Here is a 22,242-nt window from a genome sequence, read left to right as displayed (position 1 = left end):
GATGCAACAGACGAAAAAAAACAGTTTTTGTTGACTCAGAACTTTATTTAGGCACTCTATGATTTGACTGGCGAAAGACAATGTTGCTTTATTAGAGTTGATAAAGATACTTTTTTCAGCTTGGTACGGTAACCTTTTCACTTCCTTTTTTGTTTAGTTATAGAGCTTTATTTTTGCTTTTCGCTGTTCTACATTTTTTAAATGCAACTGTTTATTTGAAGCATTTTGACTGTTGCAAGAAACTGGGGTTCCCGTATTCTGCTGGTGTGAATAGAGTACCTCTCTGCACTTACAACATTTGTATTCGATTAAATTGTTACAGTCGTTCTCGCACATCAGTTTATGAAAATATGTGATGTGTGCTTTTTTATATATAGACTGGTCATGTCGCATTCATAAATATTGACACATGCTTTTAAAAGGGAGAGGCAGCATTTTTGTCCCGCAGGACACGAGCCGCAAAAACTGAGGTCCCTCAAAGCCTCTTTTGTGTGTTCCATACCGAAGCAGGAGATGCACTTATCATGCTTATCCTCCACTGGAATGTTGCTCTTGTATAAAACGCATGGATGAAACCCAGGCATGGTGCAGAGAGCCGGATACAGAACAGCAGTTCAGTGAAAGTGGTAACATTTGAAGTGTGCACATATTTAGACAAATACGGTGACTTAAATTTGAAGAGCATGCATATTTAGGTATAAACGGAACTTGGCCCACTGTGCGCAGTAAACACGGTACAGCAGAGCTCTCAAGGTGCTGAAGACACACTGCAGCGCATGCACAGATGCACTAGAAAAGAAAGCAATCTCTGCCTTTTTTATATACTGGTACTGACTTGAAACCAGATGCAATCACCCAATGTCCGTGCAGGATGGCTTCGGTGGAAGTGGAAGTAACCAGAAGCAAGGGCTAAAGGTACAGAGAACACGCAAAAGTATGATACATACTAGAAGCGTGAATACTTTTCCTGAAGGAAGAGGGAAATCTGACAGAGTGCTTTTCTCAGGCAAGGCTGAAAAGAAAATGGCTGTATCACTAAAATACAATTTTACAAACTGCTTTCATGAAAGCTTTCAACAGTGTTTCCTACAATTAAAATATACGTTTGATAAGACACCAAAAAAAAAAAATGTTAGTGATTTATGTACTTGATTGCTGGTGGTCGCTTTACAATTTAAAGTTCTGAAATATTATCACAGTGTGTGTATGCTTGCGTGTGTGGGTGTATATGTATATGTGGGTGTGATGGTTTTTTAAAAGATATAAGTCTCTCAGCACCACAATGTAACAGAAATGTTTCAACCCACCTGGTAAAGCGGACCTCACAAATATTGCACATGTATGGCTTTTCTCCAGTGTGAGTCCTCATGTGGCGGGGCAGTTTCCCTGCCCCCTGGATCACTTTGTTGCAGATGGGACACTGCTGAGATGCCTTGGGCTTCACCTTCCTCTCCTCCTCCAGCTGCCAAGGAGGGAAGAGTCCACCGAGGTGGGAGGAACCTAAGAAGTTCAGGTAGGAGCTAAAGTCTGTTTCCTCTTTGATGTGCCCCAGTTGACTCCTGGCTCCGATGCCCATGATGTCCTTCAAGAAGTCGCTAGGGAACACACTGGCCGGAAGATCTTCCTTATGCTCCTCCTTAATATTTTCCTTTTTGATGACCAAATCCAAAGGTCCGTTCTCAACCTCTTGGTGGTTGTGATTGTGGTCCAAGATCTGGGGCAACCCTGGGAACTCCCCAGCCCATATAGGTGGAAGGAAACCGGGTATAAGTGGGGAAAAAGTCAACCTTCTGTCTTGGGTGGTCAGTTTAGGATAAAGCCCTTCTTGTAACAAGGATTCAATCGAGAAGTTCCTTAAAGGCCCAGATGTTCCACCCTCTAGGCTTTCTGATTCCTTTCGTCTCTCTGTGAACTGTTCTACACTTTCAGAGTCCCTTGGCGTTTCTCTGAAGAGATCCTCTGTATGTTCAGGTTTCAAAGTGCTTGGTGGGCAATCCTGGATGTTGCTTGCCTCCTGTGGTTCCTGCTTCTCTGAAGCCTCCATTGCATTCTCCTCCTTCTCCTCCTCCTCTTCTTCTTCTTCTTCTTCTTCTTCTACTTCTTCTTCTTCTTCTTCTTTTTCTTCTTCATCAGCCTCTCTGTTGATGTCCATTATCTCAAGGCACACATTAATGACACACTGGATCTCCAGCATCTGGGCAGCACTAAGGATGTCCTTGACGTTGGCAGTGGTGATGGTGAGCGTGGAGGTGTAAGCAAATTCCAGGATGGCGGCCAGGGATTCTGGGGTGACAAAGTCGATCTCGTAAACACTGTGCTGCTCTCCTGCAGTGCTCACGGTAAAGAGCTTCTTAAAGTACTGGCTGCAGGCGGCCAGCACTGAGCGGTGGGTCCGGTACTCCTGGTCGTTCACGATCAGGGTGACGTCACAGAGCAGTCCGTCGTGCCTCTGCTCATTCAGGCTGCAAAGCACCTCACTGCTGTGGTTGGGGAAGGGGATCCCAATGAGGTCATCATCTCCAATGGCCATATTTTCATCAAAAGCTCTGTAAAATAAAACACATACAAAAATTTAACAAGCAAAAATAATATTACTTTAACAATGCTTTCAATAAAAAATGCTACACTTTTTTATTGCAGTGAAGTGAGCATTTAAGTATATTAAATTACACATATATAATGAAAGGCGTGTTGGAAAGTGACACAGGTGACCTAATGAAAAATGGGTCTTTAATGAAGAGGCGAACCTCATTGTTGAACTAGGGAGTAGCCACCGATATAATATAAAACACTAATTTCTACGTTCATACTAGTGAAAAAAAGATTGTCTCTGGTGCTCCTACAATAAATGCTCAATACTACTTTATGGGTTATCTTTACTACATTATTACAAGAAAATGACATATGTAAAGTTTTAATTTGTCACAATACTGGCATGTAATTAAAGAAAAAAAATTACAGCAGACTTTCACTGTTTAAAAGAACTGGAAATCCACAGGCTTTATTCTATCAGTAACTTAATGATCTCTGATAAGACCCAATATGTAGCACAATAGGCCAGGCTGTTTGTGGAGTTTTTAGTTGCTACTGAAACAAATTCATAACAACTGACATATTTGCTTTTGAGTCTGGGTGTGTGCCCTACAAATCAAGGGCAGTGGTCTACCAAGACTGAATCACCCACTGAATGCTCACGTCACCAGCTGATTTAGCAGAAGTAAAACACAAACAAACCCTTCAGCTATTTCAGGCTGCACACCTGGAGTTAGACTGAGTTCACATGGAGCAAAGCAGCGGGGGAGTTTGCTGGAGATCTCACACATTTAGGTACCAGGTAACATGTGAGAAGCCTGAACAAAGGTAGAGGCTGTCTCTGAGCAGACTGAAGAGAGTACAATCAGTACCTTTATCTTTGTCAAAATTTGAAACATTATTAAATGGAAATCACACTGTTAAATGTTACAAATCTATAACAAACATCTTACAGCTATGGCCAAAAGTTTTGCACCACCCTATAGCATTAACTGATTTTGCTTCATAAAGTCAAATGAAACCTGCTGAATAATGTTACGTTAACATATTGAATTACATACCGATTTATAATTTTCAATATACTAAACGAAAAACTGACAAAGAGTTGAAAAATGTGACATTTCGAAATCTAACATTAATTACTGTACGACTATTATGGCTTCTGTTAAAAAAATGTGCAATATCATTTTGTTATTACATGACGTTAAATAAAATATTTAACTTATGTTCAAATATTTTTCTTTATTGTCTCAATCCTAAATAGCTGTAGAATACTTAATTGATATTTTGAGAAGCTTTTGTCCCCGTCCCCGTCCCCCCCACTAACATTTAAAATGTTCTTTTCATAGAAATGGTGCAATTTGGACTTAAAGGGTACAGACCTTGATAATTCTGTCACACTGTACTGACCCGAATGCTTTAAGCTGCATCATCAAAATCACAAAAAAATGATCTGAAGAATATAGAAGCATTTTACTTCACAAACAAAAATGTTAAAAGTACTAAATTAAATAACCTGTTCCACTAGCTACTTGCAAGATCAGCAATATAAATTAACCATCAAAGCAATGCAGGCTTTATTTTTTCAGTATAAATGGTTTTAATATTTATGACATAATTGGCTAGTTTCACAGAACCAGATTTGTGCTAATCTTGGACTACCCAATGCTAACTTAGGTAAAGCAGTCCAAGACCAGTACTAATTGAGGTATGTGAAACCAGCTACCAGCTGAATGTATTGTAACAACTGAATTAAAAAATATATATTACAGCAAGCAATATTCAACAGAAATACATACCAAAGGAAAGCTGCATTAATCCATCCAGTTCTCAGGATAAAAAAGATGCTACCATCCTCTGTACCACTATTACAAATAAATGACTGCCAACTAATAAAACTGGCAAGCTCATTTATGATGTAAAATACCACTGAACGCCTGACGATTTTCCAGGTTTCATGTGTGTGTGTCACAGTGTCCATTAATGCACTTCTACTAGTATTTAAAAACAATGTAATCTGCAAAATAAAATAAAAATGCTTATGTCTTACACTCCCTCTGCCTCCCTTTTTTCAATGTTAACATAACATCAACTTTGCCCATTGAAAAAGTCAGTCCACCCTAATTCTTTGCATATGACAAACCCTGTTTATCAATTACCTTTTTACAACAGACAAGAGATACCAAATCCAGTTCATTGGCTTGGCAGAAACTGAGAAAAATTGTCACACATTATGTCAAAGCCTCATGTATGGCCCCTTTTATAATACACATCTTTTAAGACATAACCTGTACCTCATGCATATTTCCCCAGCAAAAACAGCCCTACTGTGTATTTAAGACTATAACCAGAAGTTCTATAAAAAACAAGTACATGAAAAATAAGTATTGTACTTGTTTTGTCCACTTAGATAAATCTGCATACTTGTTATGGATACTTGTTTATTGTCATTTCTTGGCACGACCAACAATGTATACCATTTCTATATGTGTGCAATCCTATTGGAACATATTACTGTCATTTACACTTATAATTTAATCTTGCATACTTATATTAAGGTTGGCTTTAAGAAATACCAAATAGCACAAAATAAATGAAAGTATTACCATAATGGTACTTTTTTTTAAAGATGCTATAAGGATAGCAACACTAGAATTACATTGAAATCACAGCCTAATCCCATGCCAAAATGTGTAATTTGTCAAAACCTACATAAGGGAACCAGAGATTTACTGTTCTATATCTTTCTTCCCACTGTGGTTGAAAGAGCTGGATGACCTTGTGGCGCTATGTGCTCCTCGCCCACCCTCACAGTCGCTGGTGATGAGGGCCCTGAAGGAGTGGGCCAAACAAGGCCATGGGAAAGTCAGCTCTCATGTATGGCACTGCAGCTGCAACAGTACGGAAACACCTACAGCAACCTCCATCTGCAAAATCCAGACTCGTTTTGCAGCTTCAAACAAAAACAAGTCGACTTACAACAACTACTCAAACAGCTTGCGATACTGTAAATATAAACAAGCATGAAAAGCAGAAGCAAAATGTATCAAGAAGTTGAATAAGCACTGTTAACACAGCATTTACAACCATGCTGTGACTGGGAGGTTGAACATACTAACCAGTAGTCATGGTGGCCATGAATTTCAAAGCTTTTCCAACTATCAGGGAGGGTTTTTGTGGCAGGGTTTTAACTTTGACTGTTTTTCGTGTTCCGAGCAAAAATCAAAAATGGCCAGGAAGGATGAGAACAGTCGCAAAACCCCAATTTCGACAGTATGAGGGATGTTATGCAAATGCAGTGGGTACCTAATTAACATACTCCCCGTCCAAAAATCGAAAGGGTTGATGTGGTCGGATTGAGTATTTTCTGTTTAAAATGGTTCTGCCTGTTTCATAGAGTTCTAAGGAGGTGGGAACATATTTCAAACAGACTCCGGTTCAGTGGCTTTAGCATCGGGTTGGTACTGGGTCGGTTCGGTACCACGTCAGTACCAGTTCAGTGACTGCAGCACCAGTTCAGTACCAGGTCAGAATGGGGTCGAAAATAACGTGTATTTTCCGTGAATATAAAAAATATTATGTACAAGTTTATACTATTACATTATAGAACCGAATAGGATTTTACATTTAAAAATAAGCAAAGTACTGTACTTTGCATTTGATTTTTCCATTGTATTCCATTTATAGAAATGTATATTTTTATACTGATTTTGCATTTACTATTTAAGTTATACAGTACAGTACTACTTTTATTTGATATGCAGGATATTTGCTGCAGTGTTCAATAAATGTAATTGGGAAACATGTTTTATATCGTTATGTGCACTTTGTTTTAATTATGCACAAAAAGCAATGCTTATTTTCCCTGTCCCCCTTTAAGTACATTCTACTGGGGGATTATATATATATGTATTTTTTTTTTCTAGCACTGGAGACTCTTCCACTGAATCCTATTCATCAAGTGGGTAATTATGCTGATTAAAACCATTGTCAACTGCACTAGGCCTGTTGTTGTCTGAATTCTCACTCATTTTGAAACTGATGTGCCGAAACGACTCTAATGTGCAATGCTTAGTTGCTTCCTGATTGCATTTCAATGAATATAAAGAGCTGTCCAGAATGATTTTTAGAGAAAACATCCATCTTCTCATTATGATATTCTTTAACAGCTACCTGACCTATCACCTTGAGAGTGAAATACTTCTAAAGTGATGGTCAATGTCATGTTCTCTAGAGCGCAAGATATATACTGTATATATATATTTTAATGAATATTTTCCTTTAAACCACAGAAAATATTCACATGAAAAAGATCTAGTATGCGGAATAGCTTTTTATAACGAATGCCCTTGCATTTCCTCAAGTTTGGGTTCTGAATATATAGCCTTCATTAGGCCTACTATTTATATAACTGAAAGGTAGGGTGCCTAGACTTTGATAGCCTAGAGAAATAGTGTTAAGGGATTCGAATATCAAGATCGATCATACATGGACAGGCAATTCTCATGATATAGCCTTATGGTATGTGAGACATGAGTGAGTACAGGGGTTTATTGAATTGATCTGAATCTGAGGTGGGCAAAGCTGGCCCTTCCAGACCAGCTCTTTGTTCCAGCCATGTTCTACATTGTTTAATTGAACCAATGGAACCTCATTCAAGGCTGTAACGTAGTTCATTATTTTACAGTACCTGTTAAACCTGGAGGGGACTGGCCCTCTAAATACCTCTGTCCTTTAACTCACTCTCTGGTGTTTTACATATTTCTTTACAGATAGAAATGTCCTAAAGGAGTTTTTACAGCCTTGGCACTCAAATGTTAATTATCTCAGTGGTGAGTGATCTGCCAGTGTTTCTATCAATTTGGCCCCATAGTATATAGAGACAGTCATACGGGTAATAGATATACAAGATATTCATCCCCTTTATTTTTTTTATGAGCTACTGCACCAGACCATCAATTAAAATTGAATATCCTGCCTGTTATTAATTGTGCAGATAAATTATACAAGGTAGTCCATCAAACATTATAATAGCTTTTCATGTGAGTTCTGAAAAAAAACACAGGAAGGAAAAAGGGGTCAACTACAAGTTTCCAAAAAACATATCTTCATCTTTAATCTAGCACAGTCCATAGTGTCGCCCACTCTTCTATTGATACAATCTATGCATTGACATGATTCTCTCCTGTATGTATAGGATGGGAGTTGGGCTTCAGAGAAGCTGTGAGTGCCTCAGTGAAGGTAATCAGTAAGGTCTTAATATGAACATGAGTGTTGATAACTTCATTTTCAAAATAAGTAGTCCAACTTCTGGAGTGGCTGTGGCTCTGGTTGAGGACCACATTTATTATAATCTCCAGGGATAGTACTTTATGTAATGGCTATACAGGTGTTGGGCAAAAGACACCTCCGATAATACTGCAAATAAGGAGCATAGGACCACGCTGGGCAATCAGGACATCAGTAATTTGTAGTGCCTAATTTGTACTGTCTTCAGAGAAGTTGTGGTCCTTGTGCCACAGCAGTAATTTGTGCAGTCTTGGATACAGAAGCACGTGTCAACTGAGCATCTACTATGAGCGCTGTCAGGATTTGCCATATTTGCTGTCTTACCTGTGTTTACTGAAACTGACTGGCCAAAGAGAGGCAGGTTTTATATATTACAGTTTGTTGGGGATTGCACAACAACATTCATTAGTCACATTAAGGACAGCCCACTTCCACAAAGGTTACACTTACATTTTTAATCTTTCGTCCAATTCTATTTGGTTTAAAAGGTTGCACAGTGCTATTAAGCAATATGTAGGAGGACTGTGATATCTGTAAAGCCTGAACATATTTCCTCAGCTAAAGGTTCATTTTGAGGTGAACCTTTAGCTGAGGTTCACCTCAAAATGAACCGATAACCGATCTGTCCAGTACACAGCAGCAGCCACAGTGTGAGCTAATTAGGTCAGGGGTGTAGAAAGTAACTTGGCGTCAGGTAGTAGGCAGTGTTGCCATGAAAACCCGATTCATTAGTTGTCTAACTTCACTGCAGTAATTTGTGAATGATGTAGTATGTGTTATTTATATAGGGTATCAGCCATTATGTTTTTTTTATATATATATGAATTTTCTAAACTTTTAGGCCCATCTAAGTAGAGGATACTGCTTTCGTAAAAAACTGGTTTGTGTTAGACACAACTGAAATGGAAAATTATATCTTTGATTGTTTTCAGTGGCTTAGAGTAAAAATAAGACTGGAATGTTAGTTCCTCGTGATTGATTAATAAGACATGTTAATTAACATGGTAATTTTTCAACTTAAAATGCTTTTCACAGGCTTATACCATGCATTTACAATTCTTTACATTTCCTCTCTTATGATTGCTTATGTTTGACACTGCTTTCACAATGCTCTACGTCACCTTTTTAACATGACATACTGTATTAAACACGACTAATTTATACAGATCCAGGGCAACAAAATCAGCTTTTTAATTATTTCACAGAGCTTTAAGGGCTCAGACACTTCGAAAGCTAGTCCACAAGACACTTCTGTAGTTTAGTTTCTCTGAAAACTGAATTAAATGGTTTTCAGTAAAAATAAATACTTTGGATTTCTACAGAATATTTTCTCCATTTGTTTTTAGATGAATTGACTAAACCTGTTAGTATAGTTCAAATGTAGCCAAAATATATACTTAAATATAATCGTTTAATCATTTAATATAGTTCTGCTAAATTAGTGTTGTATCTGGAGTGGATCATGGCTTATCTCAACGCAGCAATAGCTGATTCAACAATAACTACATTTGTGTGCTGAAGAACACCCAAGGCTGGATTTACAAAGCAGCAGTACATCTGTGGCTTTGAAGTCTTCAGGCAGAAATTCATTTTTTTATGAATACGGTCATAGGTGCACAACATGTTCATAAACTTTTTATTGCTAGATGCTGTGACATTTGTTTGCTTGTAAATGCCACTGTATGTATTGAACTGTAAAAATGTTTCAGACACTCATAAAAGGTGCAGGTACTTTCAGACTGTTTCCTCCAAAGCTGCTATATTAGCACAACAGAGGGTTCATAATCTAGGACAGATTTTATCCTCAACTGACAGTTGAGAATTCACCATTCATAGAAAATATCAATTTCATGCTTGCCCATAGCTCTACTCTGTATCAATGTACTTGAAACTTGGCAAGGCAATCTAATATCGGTTCTATAGGAAAAAGTATAACTTTGACCTGGGACTTGAAGATGTCCTTGATGATAATATTTTGCATTATATATGGAGGACATCTTCAAAAGTTATGCCATTTTTGTCATAGAACAAATGTTAAAACCAGGTTACCTAGCCAAGGTTCAGGTAGAATGGTACAGAAAAGCGTGATTAAGCATATTGGAACTATCAATTATTTTTTCAAGCCATTTGTGTGCAATGGGCCTTATTGTTTGGGCAGCAGTGTGGAGTAGTGGTTAGGGCTCTGGACTCTTGACCGGAGGGTCGGGGGTTCAATCCCCAGTGGGGGACACTGCTGTTGTACCCTTGAGCAAGGTACTTTACCTAGATTGCTCCAGTAAAAACCCAACTGTATAAATGGGTAATTGTATGTAAAATAATGTGATATCTGTATAATGTGAAATAATGTATAATGTGATATCTTGTAGCAATTGTAAGTCGCCCTGGATAGGGGCGTCTGCTAAGAAATAAATAATAATAATAATAATTGTTTCTAGACAGACAATCTGTTTAAAAGTTACGTTGTTGACATTTCAATGTCTGCTAGTACTACAGCTTGATTTCAGCCTTGGTCCCATCTTCCTACACTGCAGACCAATCTTCATGTCAAATGCCCCTAATTTGTGAAGCCCAATGTAAACAAACACACCCAAGGTATCCTGTCTCGTCATCTCAAATTCTGTAAAATGTTTTTTTTTTTTACCCAATACCACTTAAATTCACAATGAAATACATTTGGTTAAGTTAATGCCAAGAAATATTTATATTTTAAGCCATACACTGTGGACTATTGCTATGAATAGAATGACTTTTGGCACCCAGATTGGGACATTCTTTTTTATACCTTTCTAGATTTTGGAAATGAATGCTCCAAGCGTGGAACACCCAGGGGAGGTCAGCCAGTGCCAATTTGGCAGGATTAACATCGTTCCTTGGGTCAAAATGCATCAAATTCAAAGTAAACCAAAGAAAAATGAAAGAATCATCTTACTGAGACAGAAATGCCCTTCCTTATCTCCTGTAATCCTGTTGCAAATCTTGTGTTAAGAAATGCTTATCGCATAATATCAGAACAAATAAAGAAAGGGCCAATGAAACTTTGTATCAAAGTATGCCAATCAGGGAAACGTCACAGAGCTACACAGTGCTGCCCCACGATTGTCAAAAGTACATTATACAGACTTCTCTGAATAATCTCAAAGCAGGCTAATCTGTTTGTACTATCCATTTGTTTTATAAATACAAATCACAAATACAATATATAGTTGACATATACACATCTCGGTGTTATCGGTGATAAACCCCTGAAATAGCTCCCCGTGTAGCTATAATTAGGAAAGCCTTAGTTTACAGTCCTTAATATCATAGCATCAAATCCTCCTGTTGAAAAGGATTTTAATACAAGGCACTTCTCTTATTAAAATACAAAAGGTACTTCTTTTTATAATTATAGTTAAGAATCGTATATCTTTTACCAGATATATTTTGTTTTAACTTAAAGCTGTAAAAAATGGACCAAAGCTTTATTCATATTACAGTGAAGCTAATCCTGATGATCTCATTGCTGACAAGCGATATCTGCATGAAAAACATATTAACAGGACATACAGTAAAACAATGCAATCAGTAGTAGTGGAAACATTTAGCAAATAATTACATTTAACCATCCTCAGAGACAAGTAGAACGATCCAGTTAAACCTGTTACTAACCAGGATGTCCATGATTAGTTAAGTCAAATTAGAACGTTTCTGTAATATCATTAGTTTAAAGCATTGCACATTTAATGTATAGCACATTTCTTTTTAAAATGGAGCCATGTAATATTAGCATAGCGTAATAAAAAGAGGACAGGGTCAAGGACATTTTTTTCATGAATAGTAGCACTACAATCATAGCGTGCTGCTGTAAACATAGCCGATATAGACAAGTGTACAGCAGAGAAAGTGTTAACCTTGTTAAAAACTGTTATTAAAATATTTCCTACAAATAAAACATCTGGGTCATCTTTAGAACATAACAATAACCTACTATCAGTTCCGAGTTAGGAGCAAGCACAGGGTTAGAGCACATATTAAGAATAACAGAAGAATAATACTGTGAAATGAGGTTTACAGTAAATCAATTTTATGAAATTATTAGACAATGATTTTAAAATCCATCACTGTTTAGATCATTAAAATAGACCCCTACTGTGTGTAACTCTGCATTTAAATATTCTGCACTTCAACATCACACACTGCTATGTTAACACTCGTATTACTTTACTGACATATCAAATGACTGCAAAAGCTTGAAATCATATCCCTATGTAAAGGTTGCCATGTCTCAAAATCATGCTCACTTTTATTCCAAAACACGATTCCTTGGCTCGGAACCTTCAGTTTAACAAGTTGATCATCCTGTTTGTTTACCAAAGGTAGTTTTTGTTTCAGTTACATTTCTTACCTCTTGCAGGTACATCACTCTGTGAGCCAAACAGGTGTGATCCTGCTATGACTATCCACAGCAGAGACACCTCCCACAACCCCATCTACCTTATAGCTTCACAGAGAATCACACAATTTTAATGTTTTGGAATAATATAAAAAAAAGCATGTCCCACCATGGTTGTAAATACAAAAATCAGAGCTATCATAACAAAGTATATGTAAAAATGTAAATGTTGCATATTGACAGAGAGGTACATCCAGTCTGGACTATACATATAAATGCTTTACGAAGAATAATTAAAATAATGTATATGTTCACCATGGGCTTATAAGGTATGGCGACAAGTTTTCTAAAATACAATATCAGCCATTAAAGGGAAGGAAGAAAGAAGGGAGGGAAGAGAAACCAGTAAGCCAGAGATTTCCCTTTACAACCAGTTCAGTAAACATGAGGCTGGTTGCACTCCCGGTCCCCACACCCATGATGAAACCCCAGCCAACTCAAACATTGGTGGGCTGAAACAACAACCTTGATAACAGAAATCTACAATGCAGAAAACTCTCACCCGCCCTTAAAAGACACATAACTGTATTTGCTTAACCAACTCTTCTTAATTGTAATGCAAGGAGGATCTGAGGAGGATGTACTTCATAGCCAAGGGGAGGGAAGTCTTTTCTACCACAGTCCTGTTTTGTAGCTCCCATACCTTTAGGAAACCTTTTTCAAACCTTGGGGAAATTTCCACTTAAGCCTCAACTCAATATATGTACATTAGGAAGGCATTATAGAGCAAAGTATACGCCAAGGGAGGACATCATTGGCCATTGTAGTCTAGAACTTTAGAAATATTCCGGGGGGGGGGGGGGGGGGGAGGGGGTTATCTCTTGAATGAGCCGTGCTGTCAATGTTAGCTTATGATGTTAATAAACATAATCACACGATTTCCCTGTAAATTACGTTTGCGCTTTAATTATGGTAAATGGATACAATAAAGAACAGAGGTAATCTGACATAAGAAATACAATCACCATACAGCAACCCTTTAAAAAGCTTAATTATTTATACACATTTGAGCCAAATTGCTCTAATGGCAGCTTCTAAACACCACAATGCAAAGTTTACTCCCACCAGCAAGTCTTCAATTTAAACCATGGTATTACAGTGCTATGTTGGAATGCTCCTGTTCAACCTTAATACTCAGACTTTTTCCAAACAAATCATGTAACACCATATATATCACTAACACCTTTGAAACTAATAGGGGCAGCTTTTATTATGCATTGCACCACTATCTTAATGTTAAGCAACAGGACAGCTAATTCTCTATATGTAATCTGAACCAAGTCAGCAACAAGACCACTTTATATAAATGCACACTTACATTCAATGTACGTGTGGCAGTGCAGAAGTCCTGCCACTGTAAAATGGTATGTGTGAATGTAAATTTGGCAAGGATGGGGTTACAGCGCTACCCTACCACAGTATTACAAAAAAAAAGCATGGTTCACATAGTCTTTTATGATTTTTTTATGTTGGTTAAGCTCTTCTTTCATGATGAACAAATTAATAGTTATCCGTTTCTAAAAATGCTTCATACCACAATGGGGTAGTGTAGATGTTTTAGAAACCATAATACAATTAGGCAGGCCTTCTGTTCACATATGCGCCCTTGTCAATTAACTCTAAAAAGGTCTCGCTTGGAAATAACATGGTTGAGAAAAGTATTTGTTGGCACTGAAGAGGACTGGAAGAGCACTATTAATCTGAAAAAGAGTGATTACATTGTTAATGAGTATGAAACCATGTTCCAACTATTGAACAGAAGGTAACCACACAGGTCAAACAGTATCTGTCCCCAGGCAGCCACAAAACAGTAACAACACTGAACCAGGACATAAAACAGATGTAAAATGTGGGATTGTGGCAATGTGCCCCGCCCCTGTGTGCATATTATGTGTTGTATGTATGTTGCGTGTGTAAATGTTGGTGTATAGATTGGTACACGGGATATAAACGGGTCTGTGTTTCACGTGTGATTTAAAAAGTGTAGATTTGTATTTAGGCACGAGGAGGGCACAAATCACTTCACGTGCTGGTTAAATGTAATATGTGAGCACGGGGTTGCACAGAATTAATTCACGTGCTGGGATTCAAGTGAATAATTAATTAGTAATTGAATCCCAGCACAACAGTATAAATAGGCACATTTTTAGTCACTCGGGGTTGGGTGTTCGGTGAGTGGAGAACGGGAGAGAGAGAAGGAGTAACGTAAATAGAAAAGAACGTAAATATTGTTATCTGCTCACCGTGTTTGTTTGTCTGTCTAGTCCGTTTTGTTTGTCTTTTTATTTTGGCGTGTAGTGCCGTGTCCTGTTTTGTGTTCCTGTTCAAACCTTTTATTTTCTGTTCTGTTCTGTTATTAAATGCTGAGCGAAAGCATTCGCTCAGCCTCACCAAACAACATCTCTCTGTTTATTTATTTCCTGCATCTGGTCTGACGCCACCCACTCCGGCCGTCTTTGTGACACGTGGTGTCCTGCGTGGGATCTACAGCGCCTCCAGGACTCAGGCCAGAGCAGGAACAGCATTTTTGGATTAAAAAAAAAAATGGCAGAAGACGCCATCAAAGTGCGGGACTGGATGCTGGAAAATGCTGGGCAGGAGGCCCAGTCTATCCCAATAGTCGTCCGGTTCCTGCAGTTTTTGGATAGGGAACGATGGGAGGCTTATGCAAGGGAACAGACCGTAAGCACCTGGGAGGAAGGTGTGGGGTTGGTCCTCAGCTACCTGGAGGTAATTATAAGTGGAACAACAGCCCAGGTAGCAGGTCCACCAGCAGAGGAAGAATGCCTGCTGTCCCTGTCTCCACCAGCAGAGGAAGAATGCCTGCTGGTTTTGCCTCCACAGCCCAAGCGGGAGGAGCCTGAGCGTCCACAGCCCAAGCGGGAGGAGCCTGAGCGTCCACAGCCCAAGCGGGAGGAGCCCGAACGTCCTACGCCTGAGTGGGAGGAGCCCGAACGTCCTACGCCTGAGTGGGAGGAGCCCGAACGTCCTACGCCTGAGTGGGAGGAGCCCGAACGTCCTACGCCTGAGTGGGAGGAGCCCGAACGTCCTACGCCTGAGTGGGGGGAGCCCGAACGTCCACAGCCCAACAGGGAGGAGTCGGTGCGTCCACAGCCCAACAGGGAGGAGTCGGTGCGTCCACAGCCCAACAGGGAGGAGTCGGTGCGTCCACAGCCCAACAGGGAGGAGTCGGTGCGTCCACAGCCCAACAGGGAGGAGTCGGTGCGTCCACAGCCCAAAAGGGAGGAGTCGGTGCATCCACAGCCCAACAGGGAGGAGTCGGGGCGTCCACAGCCCAACAGGGAGGAGTCGGGGCGTCCACAGCCCAAAAGGGAGGAGTCGGTGCGTCCACAGCCCGAAGAGAGGGAAGTCGGGGCTTCCACAGCCCTAGGACCCAAGCTGCCAGCAGAGGGAGAATGCCTGCTGGTTCCACCTCCACCAGCAGAGGGAGAATGCCTGCTGGTTTCCCCGTCAAAAGCGGAGCCGCACCAGTTCCCTGCAAGAGAGGCAGAGCAGCACCAGTCCCCTCGAAAAAGGGGAGACTACACGCTGCTCCCACCTCCATCGGCAGGAGACTACACGCTGCTCCCACCTTCACCGGCAGGAGCAGAGCAGCCGGAGCTGCCTCTGCCTCCGCCACCTCCACCGGCAGGAACAGAGCAGCAGGAGCTGCCTCTGTCTCCGCCACCTCCACCGCCAGGAGCAGAGGAGCAGGAGCTGCCTCTGCCTCCACCACTTCCAGGAGCAGAGGAGCAGGAGCTGCCTCTGCCTCCGCCACTGCCAGAAGCAGAACAGCAGGAGCTGTCTCTGCTGGCCGTACCTCCACCACAGGGAGTACGGTGGCCGGAGCCCCAGAAAGGGGAGCTGTCGGCCACGAAGAAGGGGGAGGAGGTCTGGAGACCACCAACCCCAGCAGCAGTTTCGCTGCCGGAGATCGTGGGGGAGGTCAGGAGACCTGCTCCCACTGCAGCAGTTTCGCTGCCGGAGATCGTGGGGGAGGTCAGGAGACCTGCTCCCACTGCAGCAGTTTCGCTGCCGGAGATCGTGGGGGAGGTCTGGAGACCTGCTCCCACTGCAGCAGTTTCGCTGCTGGAGATCGTGGGGGAGGTCCGGAGACCTGCTCCCACTGCAGCACTTGTGCTGCAGAAGAGACTGTGGCCGGAGCCCCGGAAGAGGGAGCTGCCGGCTACGAAGAAGAGGGGAGGTCAGGAGACCATTCCCCAAGCAGCTTTTCTGCTGCCAGGACTGCCCCGGCTGAAGGAGTCAGTCTGGGAGCTGTCGGCATGTCTGCTGACAGCATGGCCAGTAGCAGCCTGGCTACTGGCAACATTGCCATCTGTGGGCCCCTGGAAGCCTCCCTTCCCAGCCCGAGACTTTGGCCTGGACTGCTGGATTTTTAGGGGGGGAGGTGGCCGTTGAGGCCATGTGTGCTTTGCACAGGGGGGGGTATATGTGGCAATGTGCCCCGCCCCTGTGTGCATATTATGTGTTGTATGTATGTTGCGTGTGTAAATGTTGGTGTATAGATTGGTACACGGGATATAAACGGGTCTGTGTTTCACGTGTGATTTAAAAAGTGTAGATTTGTATTTAGGCACGAGGAGGGCACAAATCACTTCACGTGCTGGTTAAATGTAATATGTGAGCACGGGGTTGCACAGAATTAATTCACGTGCTGGGATTCAAGTGAATAATTAATTAGTAATTGAATCCCAGCACAACAGTATAAATAGGCACATTTTTAGTTACTCGGGGTTGGGTGTTCGGTGAGTGGAGAACGGGAGAGAGAGAAGGAGTAACGTAAATAGAAAAGAACGTAAATATTGTTATCTGCTCACCGTGTTTGTTTGTCTGTCTAGTCCGTTTTGTTTGTCTTTTTATTTTGGCGTGTAGTGCCGTGTCCTGTTTTGTGTTCCTGTTCAAACCTTTTATTTTCTGTTCTGTTCTGTTATTAAATGCTGAGCGAAAGCATTCGCTCAGCCTCACCAAACAACATCTCTCTGTTTATTTATTTCCTGCATCTGGTCTGACGCCACCCACTCCGGCCGTCTTTGTGACAGGGATCTATTATGGTTAACTTACAAAGGCGATCTGAGCTAGATATCTGTCTGACTTTGCATGTTTGCTGGACTTCAATCCATAGCAAGTTCTTAACAACTATCACTGTACAGAACAGTCGTCAGGAAACTCACATTTCATTTTGGATTACCATTTATTTTTAAATAATGGCATTTACAATAATTATATGTGGTTCTGGGTTATCATACTCAAATGCTGAAATATTATCATTTTTTTCTAAATGTGCCTTTACCTGGCTTTGAGCTTGACTGGAGAAGGGATGGGGCTGTATTTCTCATTCCATTCAAATCATGTGTCAATGTGACCTTTCAACTTTGCCAGCCTCCATCTACTATTTCTGTCTATATTTGCTGAAAATAACTATTAGAGCAAAACCCTGAATTATTGTAAATGCCTGCAACAGAAAGAGAAATATAAAAAAGCAATTTTAATAACCGTTGAAGCTACTTACTCTTTAAGCAGTTTACCACCAGCTTTTCCAAAACTCACATTACCATGTACCATGCTTTTATATGGTTTCTGTGTGCTTTACTCTGTATTGCTTCCCCTAATGACTGGCATGCTTTTCAGCCAGTGATTTGCTTTATCCCTAAAGATACTTGTGAGATGAAATGATCAAGGAAATGGAACAGTAACGGATTAACTGAAAGTAAGGCTTGCACAATTAGAGCTTTCTTTAACGTGTCTGAAACCAGATATATTTACATGCAGTGTAAGATCTACTGCTGAAACGATAGACAACAAAACTACTTAACAATGTTATTTGAGGGACATCTACACCAAGACCAACAACAAAAACAACATTTTGTGAAAACAAAAGTGAAAACCACACAGGACTTCACAACACATTGCAAATGCGACGTACATGTTTGAGCACTCTAACTCTTTTCATGCCTCCCTGTGCTGTTGACCTTGTGTTCTTGTTGTATCCACCCCCACACCAATTCTGCTCATGTTATTATATTGAGCAAAGATCAGTGGTATACCTGGGTGTCTTGTGTGCACGACGTTGACAGAAATACTGGCTTGAACTGAGTTAGAAATGAAAATAATGATTATTTCTGTGATGTGCCCAGACCTGAGCTGAAGCTAACAAAATGCACAGCTGAACCAGCCACATCATTCTTTAGTGTCAGGCATTGTACCATTATCTATAGAGCGACGACTTATGAAGTACACCACACCTAAAATGTTAACAAGAACAGATAGCATTGAGCAAAAAGCTTTTTTTAGTCTTTCCCGCCCCCACTCCCATTCATCAACGCAGTACACATACAATTACCAGAGTGAAAGTAAGACAGAGAAAGACTTTTTGTGTATTTCTCAATAAAACCATTTTTAAGGAAAAAAAATACCACTGAATCATGCCTGTTTATCAAAGCTATTGAAAACAGGGTGCCTCGTATTATTTTCAAATAGTCCACGCTGGTTTTGTAACTTTACAAAACTAGTAGGAAACTACTTGACATTATGTGAATTTCTGATTCTTTAAAATAAAATAAAAAACTGTCTAATTTGTAACACTGACGGTTTAATCTCCCTTTCACAAAAATGCTGCAAACTGCACACAATGTTCTATATAGGGGTCAATGCAGTGTGTTTTGCTTGGCTAAAATCTTGGACATGGAAATTGACAGTATATTGCTTACTTGAAATCCAAACTATAGTATTCTGAAGTACTGTATAACAAACACTCAGTAGTGGTACTCGGTATGTATTTTCGTGATCTTAAATAAATGCTGCATTTTAATTTTCTCGAGACGCTGTCTGTGTTACTGCCCAGATACTCTGTGAGTCACCATAATACTGTGTTTTTGTGAACACATGCTGCTCTGCTGTAATTCTATTTCAAAGCTTTGAAACACAAAGAAAAAAAACCCTGCTGCACAGCGACCTATGTCCCTTCAAATCAACCATGAGCAGGCTGGCTAATTCGTTGTAAAAAACACCACCCACCTTTTAATTGTTCAAGTTTCTCCCTGAGGCAAGAAGTAGGTGCAACGTGACCTTTCTCATCTCTGTATCAGACCACAGAGAAGCCAGCTTTCCATTCACAACTGCAATTCATCATACACCACATAAAAATTGAAAAAAATGGAATATCCAGGTAAAAAAGAAATTAGATGCAATTCCTTTTAAAATAGCCTAGAGGGGAATATACAGGCAAGAATGCTGCTTGTGTACCACAGCAGGGAGAAAAGTAAGAGCACTGCAATGCTGAGATGTCGCGCCACCGGTTTTTATAGCAGGGTGGGTAGCTGAAAGATAATAACACCCCATCCTCCTCCACAAAACAAGTTAAGCACAGTATGTAATAAGCTCATGGCTCAGACACCCTTTGATTTAGGTCAGACAAAATGAATTTTTAGTTTTCTGTTAAAATGACTTTGGCAGGAGGAGGCAAAAAAGAAAGTTCACAATACTGTAATGTGGCCCCAACACAAATTGGAGCCCTGTGGTATTTCTTAATAGAAGTAGAAAAAGGGAGGGAGGGGGCATGAACATTATTATTATTATTATTATTTTGCAATGTCTATCTGTACAACCAATGATTCTGGTTTGCAAATGGAGACGCATATTTTCATTGCCACAAACCTTTGATAAAGCCACCGAATACTGTGTCATTTTAAACCAACTTAAGTAACACGACCCTCTGTTTCTGTTGGTTTGCTTTTTTGCAGCAAGTTTGACTTTGGGGGGTTTCTTATTGCTTTTGTTGAATTTTTCATTGATCTTTGGTTTCGTATTTATCATCAACTACCGGTAACAGAAAACAACAGGACAGGAAACCAGACAGTGAGAGAGTTAAAGAGGCCTATTTACCATTCTCATTAACATCAGTCCAATGAGTACACACACTACTTCACAATGAAGGTTATTTTTTAAAGATGTAGCATCCCACATAGCTTTTCAATTTTTTTTTTTTTTTTTTAAATTTAGTACAAAAAAATACATTTAAGTAATGTATTCCACTTTGTAAATGTGACTTTTTGCAGCTAAAATGACCTTTATTTAACATAAACTAAACAGATGTAGTACAGTGCATTGAAGACTAAACTACGTAAAAATATACTAAACATCCACAAAGAAAGCTATATTTTAATGTAACATTTAACATGGGATACTTCATCATTAAGCAATAGATCAAACACAGTGGAGGCCAATAACCAAACAGTCATTATAAGTCCATAAAAATATGGATTTTAATTTACATCATTTTGTAGTAGTGTAGGGGGTCATGGCATTGATATAATCACTTATCACACTAATGAAAGAGACTGGAGTTATGTGTTTCAGTGCTGTGCTTTGAAAGCTGACAAGGAGATTTGGCCAACATTTAAGAGGCATGCAAACGTGAGGCATAAACCTAAAACTAACACAATCACGGGGCCAGTAACCAATAATAGGAAACCAGAGATTTCAAAGTCAAAACATCAAAATGAGGTGGATTGGAAAATAAAATAGCTGTCGATTTTTGAATACTATATCAAAATGCATTGACTTTCCTTTCTTTTACTAGAAGAGTGAGGCCACTTTAAATGGAGTTCTACTTCAAATGACTGAGTTCCGGTAAATCTGGGAGTTCTAGGATTGTATTTCTGTTTCTCATATTCACATTTTATATTAGATACCTGAATATTGGATCTTTCCAATTTTTTTCACAATGGTTTTGTAAAGTAACAACTGTCAAAATGTAAAGATATATGTTTTAGAATCCTACAGGTCATCCAGTCTTTTCAAGAATGCTTTGGTGTAAAATACAACCATGGTCGTGGACTGTTGTACAATTTCTCTATTAGCTGTGGAACATGTTTTCTAGGGGGTTGCTTTGGGTAAAATGCAATATATAGTTTAATTTGTTTTTGTTAAACCAAAACTATTAAATAGCTTGAGCAGCCGCGTAACTGGAAAAAGCTTATAGGTAATTATTTGGGATCTGAACACGTAGACTAGTCTCAGGTGCAATTAAAGCCAAAAAGGTGTATAATAGTGGGTATATTCTCCACCCTCAAGCCAGACTGAGAGACCACTGTCTACACAGATTGGAGGGTAATGCAGTCTTGTTGCTTATTCAACCTACAGCCCCTACTGAGCAAAAGCTACTCATTACTCTAAATGAGTGCCAATTTAAGGCAGTTGTTTGACATAAGCATGAAGGACTTGACTGAGAGCGGCTGAATTCAGTCGATATGAGACCACATGAGAACAGGTGTCAGATCAAAATAACTTAGTAGCCAAATTCAATGCAGTTTTCTCCCCAGAATCCTGCCTTTTATAGTTTCTAAAGTAGCTTCTGTATTTTTGAAAGCGCATTTTCCTTCAGTTCAGTCTCTAACCAACAGTATTGGACAGTGACTCATCACAGACAGAAACAAATAGTTTGGACTTGTACAACGCTATTATTACAATCTCAATGGAATGGCATCTATCAGCATAGACTCCTAAAGGTGTAAAATACTTATTTAAAAAAGGGCTTCACACACCTGTGCTTCAATGATGAAAAAAACATCCATCTGCTCTGGTAGATATAGCTGGCTCAACATTGAATAGCTTCTAAAAGCCAATTGATCCAGATCTAATGCATAGTCAATCACAGACCACATGGTTTAGTTCCTTTGTATGAGATCTCCATTCTGTACCACTGGAGAATTACAGACTCCAAGTGAAACAGTCAGACTCCAGGTGGTGCTAAAAATAATTTATAAAAAAAAAACTAAAAAGTAATACCTGCAAGCAAGATTCCCTAGCTACTATAATCATTTTAATAATGTTGTAAGAACAATCCTTTTCCAATGGTCCACAGTTATGAAGTGTTTTACAAAGTAACTGACATCACAACAAAACTAAAAACAGGAACTTCTGTACAACACAGCTGTTTTAAGGGAAACTCTATGAATAAAGGGGTATTC

General features: G+C 39.8%; 1 protein-coding gene across 7 annotated transcripts in view; it reads right to left on the bottom strand.

The window, feature by feature from the left end:
- Window positions 1-22,242, bottom strand: part of LOC131696547 (zinc finger and BTB domain-containing protein 7C-like) — a 93,216-nt gene that overhangs the window by 4,166 nt on the left and 66,808 nt on the right. For all 7 annotated transcript variants that reach the window (XM_059023794.1, XM_059023802.1, XM_059023787.1 and 4 more), the window contains one exon: window positions 1,308-2,546. In XM_059023794.1, coding sequence (XP_058879777.1) covers window positions 1,308-2,530 — 1,223 coding nt within the window. In that variant the 5' untranslated portion in view covers window positions 2,531-2,546. The remainder of the gene's footprint in view (window positions 1-1,307; window positions 2,547-22,242) is intronic.

Source organism: Acipenser ruthenus, chromosome 1 (assembly GCF_902713425.1).
Source record: "Acipenser ruthenus chromosome 1, fAciRut3.2 maternal haplotype, whole genome shotgun sequence".
NCBI lineage: Eukaryota > Metazoa > Chordata > Actinopteri > Acipenseriformes > Acipenseridae > Acipenser > Acipenser ruthenus.
Note: the sequence above shows the minus strand (reverse complement) of the source record. Positions and strands in the feature narration are given on the sequence as shown.